This window comes from Trachurus trachurus (assembly GCF_905171665.1).
Source record: "Trachurus trachurus genome assembly, chromosome: 15".
NCBI classification, from domain to species: Eukaryota; Metazoa; Chordata; class Actinopteri; order Carangiformes; family Carangidae; genus Trachurus; species Trachurus trachurus.
Genome location: NC_139906.1, coordinates 27,342,098 through 27,359,550, shown reverse-complemented (window position 1 = coordinate 27,359,550; position 17,453 = coordinate 27,342,098). Strand labels below are relative to the sequence as shown.

Genomic DNA, 17,453 nt, shown 5'->3' with positions numbered 1-17,453 from the left:
CATGTTGAAATACTTTTGAATGGTGAATACAACCTATAAAATGTATATTTCTATATGTGGTGAATATGGTCAATTCATTGTCAGACTTTTTAAACAGGTTAGATAAATTGCCTAAATAATACTATTATTTGACAGGTACCATCTTGTCTTTTATCTTTATTAAAACCTGATACTGCAGGTAAGATTGCAATAAAAATGTGAGTTGATTTGGATTTGACTTATTGTAACCTGTGACTTGACTTGCCAGAGAAAAGAGAGGAAAAAAAGCAAAGGTGATTCATGTCAGGGTTCTATCCATCCTACCGGGGGATGGTCCCTTACCTAGAGCTTTCAGCAGCATCACTTAGTCTTCCTCAGAGTATGCTCACTTCAAATGTCTCTTTCTATCTGATTTACTTAAATATCAAGGCCCAGTTACTGATACTGATGAGCTGTCAGTCCATCAGTAGAGTTTAAAGGTACTTTGTGGAGGAATTAGTCCCATCTAGCGTTGCGGTTGTATATCGCAAGCAACTCAATTGTATTTTTCATGCTGCATTCACATGAAATTGGGCAGACGGCAGACGGACGACAGCCGCTGCAGGTAACAGCATAAACAAGCCTCTATGTAAACAAGTGGTCCGTCAGCACGAGGCAAAACAATACACGTGACAATATGTTGTCATGGTGATGTTGTATTGTTTACCTGACCCACGTTTTACCGGCTTTCTCTGGACTTCTGTGACTAAAATGACATCTGGTTTGTTACCGACGGCCGTCTGCCCGACTGCAGGTGAATGCAGCATCAGTGTAACGCTCCATTCCTCCTCACTGCGTTACCGCGGTGACTTTTCACAGACGCCACCTCGACCTGAGCCGACAGCTCCGGTGTCTCCGCTGAGTTTCCGTGGTTTCCTACCGTCACGCTGCCACTGAACGTAAAAACATGGAGACACCACATGGCAGCAGCACCGAGCTTACCCGCTCCATGGAGATATGAATGATATGAACGGCTAATTCAGAGCTGAAAGGAACACTTCAGTTTGTTGATGGGGGGGATTACTGATTAATGAAAAAATACTTTTGAACCAAATAATTGATTTTCGTGAATAGATAACAGGAGAAGTTACACAATGTCCCTTTAAGGATCAACTGCGAGTCCACTGATCTGGGATGACTTCATCTGGTGATATAAATTATGTCATACAGTTGAATGGTCCACAATCTAACGATCACATGAAGCTAAAGTGATGTGAGGGGTTAAAGGTGAACACTTCATACTGTCAGACTGTCAGACACCTCTCTGTCACTGACACCGTCTACACCAAACACACTACAGTCACATGTCTGCATGTGACTACGCACACACACACAGGCTGTGTTGTGCTGTATGTGTGGTGATGATCAGTGCAGGTCGCCGTGGGAGAGAAAAGTATTTCCTTCCTCCATGACACCAGGGGACTTATTTAAAAGTTACATAACTCTGATTGCTTCAGTGTCCTGACTCCAGAGGTACAAGATATTAATCTGTGACACGGTCTTGAAGCAGCATGCGGCTGTGCTGATCTGCCATTAACTCTGACAGAGCTGCTGCTCATCAATCAGCTCCCAGCAATCTACCCGACTACTCCATTGACCTTCATTCAACCCCAGCAGCGGCAGAACGGGGATTAATCACCGACTCCCTGTGAAGCTAACTGGTATCATGTTGACTGTTTTATATTCAGCCTTGTCTGAGAGAAACCTCCACCACAAAGAGTTCATTATTTACAGAGGGTGGGGCATAAATTCAGAACAATCCACAGGTCCTACAGACAGAGTAGAGGTCTGACTCCTGCTTCACATCAGCAGCATGTGAGAAAGCTCTGTATGTCAATTCAATTCAATTTATTTTTAAAATGGGACAATGCGAGTTCATGGACGAAAACAATCGTAAACACGCCGGATTGTAGCCACAGGCTAATTTACATCCGCTGTCCCATACATAGATGTTCCCTGGTACAAAAAAAATTACAATAAATAAAAACAAAAGCATGTTATAAAATAGCAGCAGTCAGTTTACAGTACAAAAGATAAATAATACAGATTCAGATAGTACAAAAGTGCAACCGTGTCATGATAAAGTGCTTATAATCATCAAAGTGCGTAGAAGGTCCTGGGAGTAATATCTAGTTGAGCTGTGTTACAATGATAGGTCTAAGGGTATAATTTAATCACTTTCACTGCTATGAATAACTAAAGGTTATATAATAATAATGTAAGTAATAATACTATTAAATATATATGCATACACATTCACATATATATACACACACACACACACACACACACACGCATATATATATATATATATATATACATACGTACATATATACATACATATATATATATACATATACATCCATACACACATATACATATCGACCTATAACTAGTGATGGCATTATTCATATTGCTATTTTGTCTATGTTAGTTATTATAATAATAGTAATAATAATAATAATAATAATAGTACTGGTAGTAGTAGTAATGGTAGCAACACAGCAAAATTACAGTAATGGCAACATCAACACAGTCATAACAGTAATACAACAGTCAGAAATAGGTATACACTTCTAATAGTGGGTGCAGGTCTGGGTTGATAGCAACCAGTTTTTTAAATGCTTTTTGAAAGTAATATGTGTGGTGCATTCTCTGACTGTGAGCGGCAGGCTATTCCATATCCTGCAACCCATGACGGACAGAGCAGCCTGACCGAAGGTGGTGCGTCTGTAGGGGATAGCACAGTCCCCTCTAGCTACTGATCTGGTGACCTTTGTAGTTGGTTGGCTATCAGTGCGTTTTATAAAATCTTTCAAGGGTGGGGGGGCCAGGTTGTGCAGGGTTTTGTGTACCAGGCAGGCTCGTTTAAAATCAACTAAGTTGTTGAAACTCAGTAATTCGTGTCTGTTAAGAACGTTGCAAATGTGGTGTCTTGTTTGTTTTTTATCGAATACCTTTAGAGCTTTATTGTAAAGAGACTCAGCTGACTTGAGGGTGGTTACACCTGTAAGGGACCAGCTTGTAAGACAGTATTCGATACGGGAAAGGATTACAGAAAATAAAAACATTCGGGCTGCTGTATCCGTCAGGTTGTGTCTGATCTGCTTGAAGTTCTGCAGGTGAAATTTGGTGGTTTTAGATAGTATACTGACATGTTTTTTGAATGTTAGGGTCGAATCTAGGGTAACACCCAGGTATTTAAAATGCTCGACTATGTCAAGTTCCACACCATTTACAAACACGTTAGAGTTGGTTATTTTCGTTTGTCGTTTGCTGAACATCATACAAGCAGATTTCTTGGTGTTAAGCAAGAGACAAGATGCAGTAAGCCATTTCTCGATACATGATAAAGCTGATGTGAGAGAGGATGAGGCCTCTGTGATGGATTTTGCTTCCTTGAGGATCACTACATCGTCTGCATACATTAAAGTGTGGACATTCTGATCAAGGCTAGGCAGGTTGTTAATAAATAGTGAGAACAAAATTGGTCCAAGGACCGATCCCTGAGGGACCCCGATACTGCACTCGAGACTGGCTGAGTTAACCCCATTTACCACCACATGTTGTTTTCTCCCCGAGAGGTAGGAGGCAAACCATTTTAAGGACTGTTCTGAGAGGTTAAAATGGGTCAGTCTGGACAGCAGTACATGATGGTTCACAGAGTCGAAGGCTTTTTTTAAGTCAAGGAAGGTGGCCCCCACAATTGCATTTCTGTCCAGCAGACCTTTGACCTTTTCTAAAAACACACACATGGCAGTCTCAGTGGAATGGTGGGTGCGAAAGCCAAATTGCATGGGGTGTAGTGGCGTGTGACCAAGGTTAAGGTGCTCCATTAATTGTCTGTTGATCCATTTCTCAGCTATTTTTGATATTACTGGTAAAATACTTATTGGTCGGTAATTGGATGGTTCAGTCTATATCAATAATATATATATATTTTTTCATATTCATAGATTTTTGTGCAGGTCACAACTTGTCCAGGGTTTTGGAGTTGTTGGATTGTGTATTTGATGAGTTTGATGAGGGAAAGGCGAAAGTACAGCGTCCCTAGCGGAGCTCACGTCTCTGCCCCACCGATCTAAAACAGCTTGCACCAACAATTAAAGGTAATGAACCTACTCCTAAGACTACAGGGGTTATGGCAATGAGCCAATTTGCCAACATGTTGAACTATCCCTTTAATGTGCAAGATGGTGAGAAATAATTCCAGTATTCAGACTTTGGATATAACACATGACCAGAGGTCGGAGCTCTTTCGTCTCTGCTGTGGCTCCCGTGTGGCTCTCGTGGTTTAGAGAGGGCGAGCTCATTTTAGGAGAAAAAAAAAAAAAGATAGGCTAAATAATGGCCATTCACTTGTTCATTGTAATAGTTATTTCTTTGGAGATTGAGGTGCTTATGGGATATTAAAATAAAACTTGTTTCAATATTTTGTCAATCAAAATATGCATCACGTAGCCTAGGTTTTTTTTCCACCATAAAGTAAACATCGCTCGCTCGTGAAAATAGTGACATCTTAGAACCCGTGCAGTGAAGTTCAGAGGCAGTAATCACATTAACCAGGTGAGAGAAATTATTTGATGAGCTATTATTTTGAATATAGCTATATTTCTATATATCGGACCTTGAACCGAGTCTCATATTCAGGTCGACAGTCGGCTGCTGTACGACACGGAAAATCAAGGAATAACGGCATACTGAAATATATAAACTGGCATTTTTTGGGGCTGCCCTTATAAATGAAAGAGACTGCTGCAGCTGACCCTACAGTTTCTCTGCCTATCTGAGCCAAAGGTGGGCGCCTCGGTGATTTTGGTCACGTCCTTGGTTAAAACATGTGTGTTTGTGCATGCGGGGGCCGTTCAGATGTAGCGTCTTCAGTGCGCACAGATCACAGATTACTTTCAATGTAGGATGCGCGTCATGCGTGCTCACAAGACATTGAGAGACATTGGTTAGACATTGAACCAGAGCTGCAGAGACGGTGCTGAGCTCTGAGGGACTGGACTCACCAGATGCCCAGGATGACGGCCTGCTCCTCCGCACTAAGATCAGGCAGCTGGTACTGGTCTGGTTCTGCTAAATTGATCTGATCCAGCACGGTGTCATCGCCGAGATTGTAGTCCTGAAAGAAGAGAAACACACGTGGAGTCAGCCATGTACACACACACGCAGTGCTGCTGCAACGTGCTGCCTAGTGAGTCAGCACTTTGTTGAGTTTAGATATGACAACTCCAACTGTGAGACATAGCTACAGCTTTAAGAGTGAATCCCTCAAATGCTTAGAGAGTCATTTCCTTAGACTAAGTGCTGGTGAGAAGATGACTCATAGAAGGTGATACTATAAGACTTTGTCTATAATTTACCAAAATATGAGGTTCAAAGTCAGGACACAATTCCATCTCAGTGCTCTCTACATCCTGATCCCAGGTAGTGACTATGAATACAGATTTAAAATCCACCCACTGAAGAAGAAACAACATTTTATCTAGAAAGGCCTCAGACTGAGAGGGAGGTGAGATCAGAGCTCAGGTGGACTGGATGGAGGAATACTGTGACCACTGTTGAATTCAATGTGAAACTATAAACACATTCAAATGAAACCTGCAGATCATCTGAGTGCTGCTGCAACACTTTACTGCATTTCACCCTGAGACGGTAACACTATACGTAATAAACCGCATAGCTGTAAAACTGAACACTGGTATGATTCCCTCTAACTTTTCATAACTGATCTGGGACGAGGCCTGATGTACTTGGCTGTTATTAAAATTTTACAGCCATGGTGGAGGTAAGTTACACTTGTTCTGCACTGGGCTCTGTTTCCCCTTCAGATTTCATAATGACTAGGATTTTTCACTGTAGCTGCAAAAACTTTCTGCAGCCTTCAAAAAGTAAAAACCATGGATGTGATAGAATATTTGTCAAAAAAAAAATAGATTATGAATGTGGGGGTGTCTTAGGAATTAGTATCTTTGTTCATTTCTTTTGTTAAATACTGTAGACATTTTCTGTTGGTTTCACATGGATGGAATTACATCACCTTTATCTACAAATCTAATATTGACATGTTGTTATTTCCAAACAAGAACAAAATATGTTTTTTATGCTTTGATTAGATAGGACAGTGTAGAGACACAGGGTTAGGGTTAGGAGGGAATGACATGCAGGAAAGACTGTCCTGGTTGCTGGTTACGGTTCCAATCAGCTATCACTGCTTTGGGGCAAAGCCAACATGGGATGTGCTCTAACCACTCAACCACAACCTACCAAGGTTCAATTCAGTTGTTAGGTACAAAAAAGTGTCTGTCACCATTATGAAAATGTCCTTTGGGAGCAGACAGTGCCTACCAACAGATTTTACCAGCTGATATCAATACACCAAACAGTTTTTCATTACAATAATATATGACAGTCCCTGGCATCCAGCTCCCAGACAGCCTCCAGCGCTTTGGATCCTCTCCTCTCCTGAGTTATATCTATTCAGACACCTCCATACATAATCTGCATTTCCACTTAAAGTTACAGTGCCTGTACTATTCTTCCTTTGAGATCTCAATGTTACCTTCATCTTCTCATTAACACTCTCATTACGGTCATGAAGCCTTTATACTGTCTGGATATGAATCCTCTGTTTATCTCTGATTCACAGGCTCCTCCAACCTCTCTCAGCTCGGTGTCATCCAGATCTGCTGGTAACTTCAAACAGCTCGGTCAAAATAGATAGACAACCATAAAAATAAACTTCTTTTTCTTTCAAGGATAAGAAATCTGTCATGTGTCAATGTTAAATAAATCGTATCTATTCCTTTGAAAACTAATGTCTAAATGTTCTGCACAGTCAGACAGTGAAGCATTAGAGAGCCTGAGTCTGAGTTTTGTATTAAAGGGATGGTTCAACATTTTGGCAAATTGGCACATTGCCATAATCCCTATAGTTTTAGCAGTAGGTTCATTACCTTTAATTGTCGGTGCAAGCTATTTTTAGAATGGTGCAACAGAGCCGCGAGCTGCTCAGAGCTACGCTACAGAGGCTAATGGTTGACGCTCTGGTGGACAGGTTGTGACCTGCACATTCACCACGCTATGAGATAATAACGGAACGTTACGAGACTGAGAGTGTTTTTTGAGGCAAATGCAGAGACTGCTTGCCGAAAAACTGCCCCAGACGGGAACGCTCATCAGCTGTTTGTGAAAACAACTCTGTCTCGTAACATTCTGTTATTATCTCATAGCGTGGTGAATGTGCAGGTCACAACTTGTCCACCAGAGCGTTTTGGAGTTGTTAGATTGTGTATTTGAAACCAAGAAATCCCATTAGCCTCCGTAGCGTAGCTCTGAGCAGCTCGCGGCTCTGCTCCGCCGTTCTAAAAATAGCTTGCACCGACAATTAAAGGTAACGAACCTACTGCTATGACTATAGGGATTATGGCAATGGGCCAATTTGCCAAAATGTTGAACTATCCCTTTAACAGGAGTGATTGTTGCCAGGACATGTAACTCTTTGTGTTTTGTCTGTATACCTTAGGCAGGTAGGTCTGAGGTGTGGGGGTGGGAGAGGCCTCGTGCTCCTTCTGACTGGGCTCATCCTGCTTCTTGCCGACCTCCAGGATCAGCTGGGCCAGGAACTTCTGCTGGAAACGGGTTCGTTTGCCAAGAGCCCCTGAAGAGAGCGAGAGAGAGAGAGATTTACAGTCAGTCATTAGTTTCAGCTCAGGCTGTTTTGATAGCTCCTCTTAAATACTGCTGCTGTGCTTTATGTACCAGTCATGTTGATGTTGAGCCCTGACAGCTCCTGAGCCTTCTTGATGTGCTCCTTGGCCTCTGGGTACTCATAGTAGGTCAGTCTGGTGTACACACACTCCAGGTGGAACTGGATGGCCAGGAGTCTCTGCTCCGACAGCACAGACTGGCAGGTCAGCACTATGAAAGAGGACAACAGAGTCAACACAGAAAACAACATGAGCAGATGCTTCACAGGCTTGTTGGTCATGTTAACCAAACTAAACGTGCATGATATGTATATTAAGACCACTCAAAGAAACAGATTAGTCCTGCAGAGACATATAGAAGTATTTTGTAATGTCAATCAGGCCCCAGAGTGTTTCTATAACACCAGGAAAATGTGTTAACAATGTAATCTGAATGAATTAGAGTGTAAATGCCAAGATCAACAACATTTAATCATGTCACTATAATAGGGAACACACCACCTGCAGCTTTCATCTTCAACATTATTTTTTAGCATATCCACATGCAGCTACTAACACTGTTAAAATGCATTTCTGAATTTTGTCTGTCACAATCATATTCATACTAAAGGTGTAGTGGAGGTTGTCAGATGTATGTTATATTGCTGGTGTGATGTCATTATGACATCAACAGGTCATTCTCTGTTTTTGCTGGGAGACACATCCCACAGGAAACATGTGAGATACTGAATCTGCAGCGTTGCAGTCACTGTCCGTTCTAACCTGTTAACGGAGGTGCTGCTATGGAGACCACAGAGTGATGTAAAGAGTTAATTAGGAGAAACTGGAAATAAAGATGGACGTAGTATGTTGGTTTCTGGCAGACATACACTCACCCACCTGTCACTCAAAGAAGCCACACCCTCAGTGATAAACCAGTGAGTCAAACAAACAGTCGATATCTGTAGACACCAAACTGTTTCTGTACCAGGCTGAACATTTTAACATGGGACTCTATGGAGACTGACTCACTGTTGGAGAACTGCAGCTCACACTCTTTCCTCCCCACAACTAGCAAATCACAGCCATGCGTGAATTAGATATCTCAATGAGCCGGGCCGGCCCAACCAACCCAACTGGACTCGACTCCACATCTTCTTGCTGTTTGTACTGTTTGTTGTTTATTGTTAAAGGGATACGCCAACATTTTTTTTCGTGTCTTGCCTCACTCCTGAGTCCATGACCAGCAGATAGACACCATCCTTTCGATTGTGCGTGCAGTAACAAGGGAGATAGAGCCGTATCGCCCGTAATTAGCTTAGCTCAAACGCTGGAAGTGCATAGGTAGTGTTAGCCTGCCTCCTACCCGAGCTGAAATCAGCAGTCAGAAGCTGGTTTCATTTTAGCTCTAAACTCTGTAAATATATCACTTTATCGACATTTTAAACATTTTTAGGCGAGAAAGTAGCTGTTTAGATCAGCAGTGTGTCGTTAATTTGTCTAAATACCAGCTGTTTACAATTTTGTTCGGACGAATTCGGCGCTACTCAAGCTAGCCGTTGTGACCAACGCACTTCCAGTTACTTTCACAAAAATAAAACACCCGTTGCCACATACAGAAGTGCTTTTACTTTGAAATAGGAAGCTAACCTACCCTCGATGTAGCTAGCTTGAACCAAAATAAACCGTCTTTGCTTGAACCCTCCGTTTTGACCAATCTCGTCCCGTTACCGGCATTTGACCGCTCAAGATGCCTTACCGGAGAGTTTTGTCAGCTCTGAGACGAAGATCGGCCCACAGGTTTCCGTTTAGAGTTGCTGAAGAGTTTCTCTGATGACTTTAGGTGGAGGCAGGCTAACACTACCTATACACTTCCAGCGTTTGAGCTAAGCTAATTACGGGCGATACGGGCTCTCCCTTGTTACTGCACGCACAGTCGAAAGGATGGTGTCTATCTGCTTGTCATGGACAAGGGAGTGAGGCAAGAAGACACAAAAAAAAAGTTGGCTTATCCCTTTAAATGCACTGGATCTGTGCTGTTCATTTCAGTGATGATCTATTATCTGCTATCAGAGGAATGTAGAAGTTAGTTCACTAATAATACAGGATGGTTTCTACACTGTTCTCGTGTCTGACTGTCGGTCCCATTTGGAATTTCATTCAAGATTCATCATGTCATTATCACTATTATCAAGGGTGCCAGTATTAGAACGCAATAATGACGTATCAGGCCAGGTGCTTTTTTATTTTTTTGGCCTGGTTTGGGCTGAGAATTAAAGAGGAATTATGCTACATTTTTACCTTAAAGCAGATATCAGTGGAATGTTTTTGTTAATATAAGTCCTAAATAGTCCTATTTTCCGTCAGCAATCACTTACATGAAGTATTTCAGCCTAAACACGAGTCTCTCCGTCACTCTGCTCTGCTGTAACCCGAGGAGAAAATTTTCCTTGTGGGATACAAGTGTTATCCAATGAGGAGAGAGAACGGCATGAAGGGCTGTGTGTGCAGCCAAGGGATGCGCGTGAATGTGGTGACGTAGCACGAGGACCAATTGATGCCTGACAAGGGCGGGGGCTGCTAACTCATGGTGCGTTCAAAGAAACTCGTACTTTGTGTTTTTCCTTCCTGTGAAGTCATACCAGTTCGATCTGGTACGAGTTCACGGGTCGGAAGTTACGAGTGGCCGTTATAGGGAACTTTCACAGACAACAGGATGGTAAAAACACGAGCTACGGGTTACCTGGAACGCTACCAAGTCGTAGTTGTGACTTGAAGCTGTAACTTACGGTTTCAAAAGCCTGCCTTGAACGCAGCATTAGCCGAAACGGCCGTGAAGCTGATATCTGCTTTAATTAAACAGCATAGGAGTAATTATGATGGTTAAATAAATGACATAACTTATTACAAGGAGAACGGAGGCACTCTGCCTTCCACCTAGCGTCTCTTGGCTGAAAACCAACCTTCCAAGATCAACCTGGCAACCTGTAATCTCTTGTTTATGACAGATAAGACTACACAATTATACACGTCGTAACATTGTACATAATATATAACATTATCCACCGCTCCATGGATTGATTTCTCTGCGGCTCGGTTAAAAACAATTACACATGGCGGGAGGAGGGTTAGTGACCGGACTTACATAGTTCCCCTTTAATGCTAGTGACTGGGGCTGCGTTGGGTCTAGGCTTCAACACCAGGTCAGGTTTTAATTTCCAGGCCCGTTGAGAACTCTAGTATAAATTTAAGATGATCAGTTCCTGACTGCTCTTATATCATCTCCTTACACAGCTGTAACTAGAATATGTATATATAGAAGCTGTATACAGATACAATCAAACCCATTAAACACTAACAGCCTGTATTATAAACCTGCTGTAGGTTCAGAGAGGAACATTAATAACACGGGCGTAGAGAAGGAGAGGTATCAGCACCACTCCTGTGGCCAGAGTACACTCCCACACTCACCACTGCTAACCTACACAACAGAGGCCTTGGGGTGACACATTAAAGAGACTAACAGCACAGAGGTGATGGAGGAGGCTTTGTGTCTGAGATGCTCGGCTCCTTCTCTTTTATTCCATCTGATCTGATTATTAAGCGAGCCTCGACGAAGCCTCTGTCACGGAGGCAGAGATTATCCTCAGCTGAGATCAGCAGGAGAAAAGCAGCAGAGAGCTGGTGTATAATTCATCATCACAAGTCACACACCTTCATCCCCCATTCAAACATTAATGAGGCCACAGCGACGCTGACGGCACCCGGCCAACGAGGAGAGAGAAGAGAGAGAGATTTACAGTACATGCAACACATCTGTGTCACCTTTAGCACCAGTGACTTCGTTGTAGCAGGAAAACCACTTTCTGGCTGTGAGAGGCGTTCAGGTGATCAGAGGGAAACTCAGATGTTAAAGGGACAATGAGGAGTTTTGGAAAAGTGAAGCGTTTTCACACTACATTTATGAGCCTCTGCGCGCACTGTGAATTTCTTTGACCGGCGCAAGACAGACTCATGTTTTCATTCATCAAGAATTAAAGTCAGAGGTTCTAAGACGATCACATACCGTCGTAGTTCCGACCATAAACGGCGATTCAGCGGCGTTATTATCATGACCCGCTGGGCAGCGTCCGCGAAACTGAAAGTAAAGAAACACTGGTCGGCTCGATCAGCGTTTCCGCCACCACTAATAATAACAAAATAACGATAGAGACAAAACTATATATTTATTGAAAATGGGCCCATTAACAAGTGTGGGTAACGTAGATTCATCCACATTAATATGATATATTATATATATATTTGATGTTTTTTTCTTGCCTTCCGGTCCCCAAAATGTGAGAACTGACCAAAAAATCTGTAATTTGCATTTTGCAGCCTCCCAAGTTTAATATCCATGTGGTTTTACGAGCTGTTCCCTTGGTTGTCTAGCAATGGTGTTACTAGTTTTCGAATTTGCATAACCCCACCCCTACCTGGTACCAGTAGAAGGGGCGGGGCAAGCAGTGGTTAATTTTCATTTAAAGGGACAGGCACAGAAACCAGCCGTTCTGAACAGGGCTGTTTTGAGAGGATGAAAAGAGCTGAGATGTTTGATCCTTGGGAGATTTTAACCGAAACATGTCACAGACATGTCTTTAAGACACCTGGGAACTATTTTAATTTGTGGAAAAGGGGCGGAAAAACGGTTGTGTCTCCTAATTTGTGGGACCGGATGAATGCGATGGTGGACACGGCATCCTAGACATCCTAGACTGAGAGGCAACATGGAGGACGGGACGAGCTCATTTTGGAGCTACACAAAGACAGATGAAAACTCTGGAACCAGAGTCTCAATGCAGCACACTCTCCTTTAATTCTATGGACTGGACTTCTTATTCCCATATGTGATACACTTATTTTGATTTCATAATTTCTTTCTCTATATATGACATGTCAGAAGATGTCTATGCCAGAAACTGAACCAACACTTCTATCATTAACCCTGTAATTATTAATGTGTTTATTAAAAATTCACTAAAGATTTAAATGCTCTTTGCACAAGCACCACTGTGCATCAGCTCATTACTATGTGAGGAAGTCTGCTGATACCTTCACCTTCTTCGTCTTGCCCAGATGTCGCTATTTGATTCATCAGAATTTGATTAGTTGTAGAATAAGATATGAAACAGCATCACAAACATTCATTCATTCATTTTCTAGACCGCTTTGGTTCAATTCCCGGCTCCTCCAGTCCGCATGTCAAAGTGTCCTTGGGCACAGATTCCCCCTGCAATCAGTGCATTGGGTGTGTGAATATGTGTGTGTGAAAGAGTAGATTTTAAGCCATGTCTCCAGCTCTGTGTATGTGTGTGTGTGAAAGGGTGAATGCGTCATACAGTGTAAAGCACTTTGAGTCCTAGAGACTAGAAAAGTGCTTTATACAGTAAGTGCAAGTCCATTTACCCTTTACACTACATGCACCAGCCCTGCTATGAGAATGACACATGTGTTTTATCAACCCTAGCAGCTTACTGTCTCTCCATCTCTGTGTGTGTGTGTGTGTGTGTGTGTGTGTTGTGTTTGTGCTCAGCCCAAACAGAAAGACAAATTTAACTGGCAGTGAAAAGGCTTCAGTCAACTTTTCTCAGCAGCTGCTCATACCTGTTAAAGCAGTCACTGCCTCTGCATGGTTTGACTGACTCATTACAAAACCCACACTGTCATGCGTGTGTTGCTACAGAGCCTAACGTGAGTCACATTAACCACAGTAATTACCCACAGTTATAGTGATAATTAACATTTAAACAGCAGCACTAATCATCTGGAATTTCTGCCGTGACATGGCATCAAACCTGTAACTGTTTCATGTCTGGTGTGCATGCACAGAGTATGTAGATGACCTACAGTACTGCAGTATATGTAACGCGTCCTGTGAATTACAGGTTCAAGGTGAAAAGTGCAGAGGAGACTTATTTCAGCTGCTTGAATCCACAGTCTCAGGGCAGGTTTACAAACTTGAACAGTCCAAAAATTTTAAACAAAAGTCATGTGGCCGAGTAGTGAAATGGCATGGGGGGGGGGGGGGGGGGGGGGGGGGGGGGGGCGCTGTCACTAGGCCTACTTAAAAAAAATCCCATAGGAAACACTGCACATAATATTGTTTGCACTTGAAAAAAAGAAAGGAATATTTAATTTTATTGATTTTATTTTAACTTTTATAAATTTTAGTTTTAGTTTCAATTTGTGGAAGAAGAAGAAGTTAAAAGCTCATGCTTACATCATGCATGTAAAGAGTTATCATAAAACATTTCAAAATGCATGTGCAACTCGGTTAAAAGTCTGTTGGTCCAGTCATATATTTTGTCATTGTAGTTTTCTTAAAATCTCGTCTCGTCTCGTTCTCGTGAACCCAATCTCGTGTCTCGTCTTGTCTCGTGAGATGAGTGTATCGTCACACCCCTAGCTGTCAATCTTCCCCCAAATCAGATTCCAATTTCTAATGCTTCTTATGTAAAATATTCGATTATATTCAAATTTTTTATGTTTTTTGTTTTGTTTTTTATTAGCTCATTACACCTATACCAGCTTACCATTACATCCTGCTTCCATTAAATGACATTCCAACCAAATCTGTTATGTAACGTTTGCAACACATTTAAGTTTTACCAACTCAATATAAAACTTTGCACAACGTTAATTTGCGTCGTTGTGGAAGGAATACGTTTGAACGTCAGTTTCCACCTTCGAATGTTCTCATTTTGAAAATAATTTAAATTCTGTTTGAATAGTGAAGTTGGATCCGACAGCCCTAGTTCACAATCAAGATGAAATCACAAAGTTGCCTCATCATAACAGCAGCTCTCGTTTACAGAATCCATGTATGAGTGAATGAAGTGACAGATAAAACAGAGCGCTGTGATTGGTGCAAGGGGCTTTACACCTGAAATACCCGCTCTAGAGTTCACTTGATAGCAGACCAGAGAACAGTTGTTTGGACGATAAACTATGCAATGTTGCTTTAATTAAAGCAGAAGTGAGTGGTCCGGTCGTTTTCGCTAATGCTGCGTTCCAGGCAGGCTTTTGAAATCGTAAATTACAGCTTCAAGTCACAACTTACGACTTTGTAGCGTTCCAGGCAACCCACTCGTGTTTTTCCGACCTGTTTTACCGGTGAAAGTCACTATAACGGCCACTCGTAACTTCCGACCGGTGAACTCGTACCAGATCGAACTGGTACCACTTCACGGTCGGAAAAATACGAGTTTCCTTGAACGCACCATAACAGTCCTCGTCGCTACGTCACCACATTCACGGCGTTCCTTGGCTGCACACACAGCCCTGCATGCCGTTCTCTCTCCTCATTGGATAAAAACTGTAGGATACGATAAATGTTTTCTCTTCGGCTCAGAGCAGAGCAGAGGGACTGAGAGACCCGTGTTTCAGTCCAAACACTCTATGTAAGTGATTGCTGTCGGAAGATATAACTATTTAAGACTTATATTAACACAAATATATCACTCACTTCTGCTTTAAGTTGGCATCAGTTCCTCAGAAGACCAAACTAAACTAAACCAAACTGAGCCAATGTAACTAATCAAACCCAACACGATGGCAGCATCTCTCCACAGCTGTGTAACATGAAGGCAACACACATCTGTATGCATCCCACAGCATCCTTCCCTCTTCAATTGTTAAAGGATCATGTGGCCGACTGCTGCTCTGTAATATGGATTTGTCTGGCGTGAAGCCTGCACACACTGCTCACCCTTCACACTCTGTTAACCACCACACAACACACAACACACTGCAATCGGCTCAACACACCCTCTGCCTTTAAACAAGCCACCGATCTTTAATGTCCTCACATGGCAGCTGCTGGGTGGCTCCAAAAATACAAAAAGAACCCAGCTCAGCTTTATGAGGAAGGGGATTAAAATCACAAACAGAGGCACCGCATGAATCACAGACTGGGATTCTAATTAAAGTAAACAATCGTTTCTGGATTAATAGCGTTCTGCACTGCTTTGTGGCCCAATGCAACAGTTTAATAAGAGCCACAGGGAGAGTGGGCACACGGCTTTAACTAATGTCTGCTCTATGTAAACAATCAGCAAACAGAAGCCCATGGGCTGAATCCAGCAGTGACCGTTTTAGGTTTCATTTCATTGACACTGTTTTTCATAAATCTGCTGCAAGTAACAATTTCAATGCCATTTTAGAGAATGTATTGTGTCCAACGTCCAAAACAGAGTTGTTACGTTCACAGCTGGAACTCCCGACTCCCTGAGAGGAGCTGCTCTTCTCCTGTCACAAGATTCTGTATCAAACCAGTATCTTGATTGACAGCACGGGGTTGCTAGTGATCTGTGATGTCAAAATGGGATCACAAGGCCAGAAAAGGTTGGGAACCACTGATGTAAGAGATCATGTAGAGTGAACAGGCTGTTATAGGTAAATAAACCCCGACAGGATAGGAGAAATAAATGATTTGTGACAAAATTTTGGTTAAAATTCTTAGTATCTTATTGATCTATAAACTGCCACTGAATAAAACTACAAGCAGCAGTTGAACAAGCCTAAATCTGCAAATTTTGATTTATAATTCACATTAAACTGGACGTTGCCACTGATATCATCAGAATACAGCATTTAATAATGCTGTGATGTCAGAGGAGAAGATGCAGAGTCAAGGCAACCTTGCAAGCAACACTTTGGCTGTAGCTAAACACCAAACTGATTCTCCTTTTGTCACTTGACAAAGCCCAGAGTTGGTCTGTGGGACTCTGTTGTTGAGTGTTGGCTTCACTTTCAGCCCTGGAGGTTGATGCTTTGTGTCACAAACAACTGCAGTTCCCCAACAGTGAGTCAGTCAGGCTCCCATGATAAAATGTCCAACTTTACAGCAGAAATAAACATGCTGGGGGAGGTGTAGGGGGGTCGAGTGGTTAAGAGCACGTCCCATGTTGGCAAACCCAATGCAGTGATCGCTGGATTGATTCACAACAGTGCCGATCTGTCTGTTCCCCAGTTACTCTCCCCACCTTCCTGTCTCTCTCCACTATCTTGTCAATTAAAGGCAAAAATGCCCAAAAATGTCTCAGGGTGCACAGGGTGCTGCGGTGCTCCGGTGTCAGGGTAGAGTGCAGCCCCTGTAGGCACAGTCCTGACCACAGTGGCCTGGGTTCACAACCTGTCATCCCTCATCTCATCATCTCTCTTCCATCATTCCCTGTCTCTTATACCGTCATAAAGGCAATAAAATCCCCAATATATATTAAAAAAAATCCCCAATATATATATATTAAAAATAGAAAAGAAACAGTCATGGTAAACACAAACAGTTTGGTCTCTACAGATAATTTCCTCCTTCATGACGACTGCTTACAGGACTCACATGTTTACATTCTGTTAAGGGGATTTAAAGGTGTTGTCTCTCTGAGTGACAGGTGGCTGAGCTCATCCTTTCCACAAACAGTCATGTACTGAAGTCTCAGTTCCACACATGCTCCAACTCTTTTTCCATTTTTGGATTTAAGTCAATTGCTGCAAAGATGGAGCAGCTCACTCTGCTAAACTGCTGATCAGAAACCAGAGGCTACGTCCATCTTTATGTTTATAATTCTTAATTGTATATAGTAGCCCATATGCATATTTTTAGCACTAGAATATTTTTTATTTATTCTATTTTGTTTTTATTCAAATTTTAAGCTGAAGTGTGAGTTCTGTGGTGTGACTGCCAGTCAGCCTCATGGAACAGAG

General features: G+C 42.2%; 1 protein-coding gene across 1 annotated transcript in view; it reads right to left on the bottom strand.

Moving 5' to 3' along the window:
• ttc27 (tetratricopeptide repeat domain 27) overlaps window positions 1–17,453 on the bottom strand; it is a 64,228-nt gene that overhangs the window by 28,746 nt on the left and 18,029 nt on the right. Inside the window, exons 6-8 of the mRNA XM_083987816.1 lie at window positions 7,786–7,944; window positions 7,545–7,684; window positions 5,034–5,146 (exon numbers count right to left, since the gene is read on the bottom strand). Coding sequence (XP_083843942.1) covers window positions 5,034–5,146; window positions 7,545–7,684; window positions 7,786–7,944 — 412 coding nt within the window. The remainder of the gene's footprint in view (window positions 1–5,033; window positions 5,147–7,544; window positions 7,685–7,785; window positions 7,945–17,453) is intronic.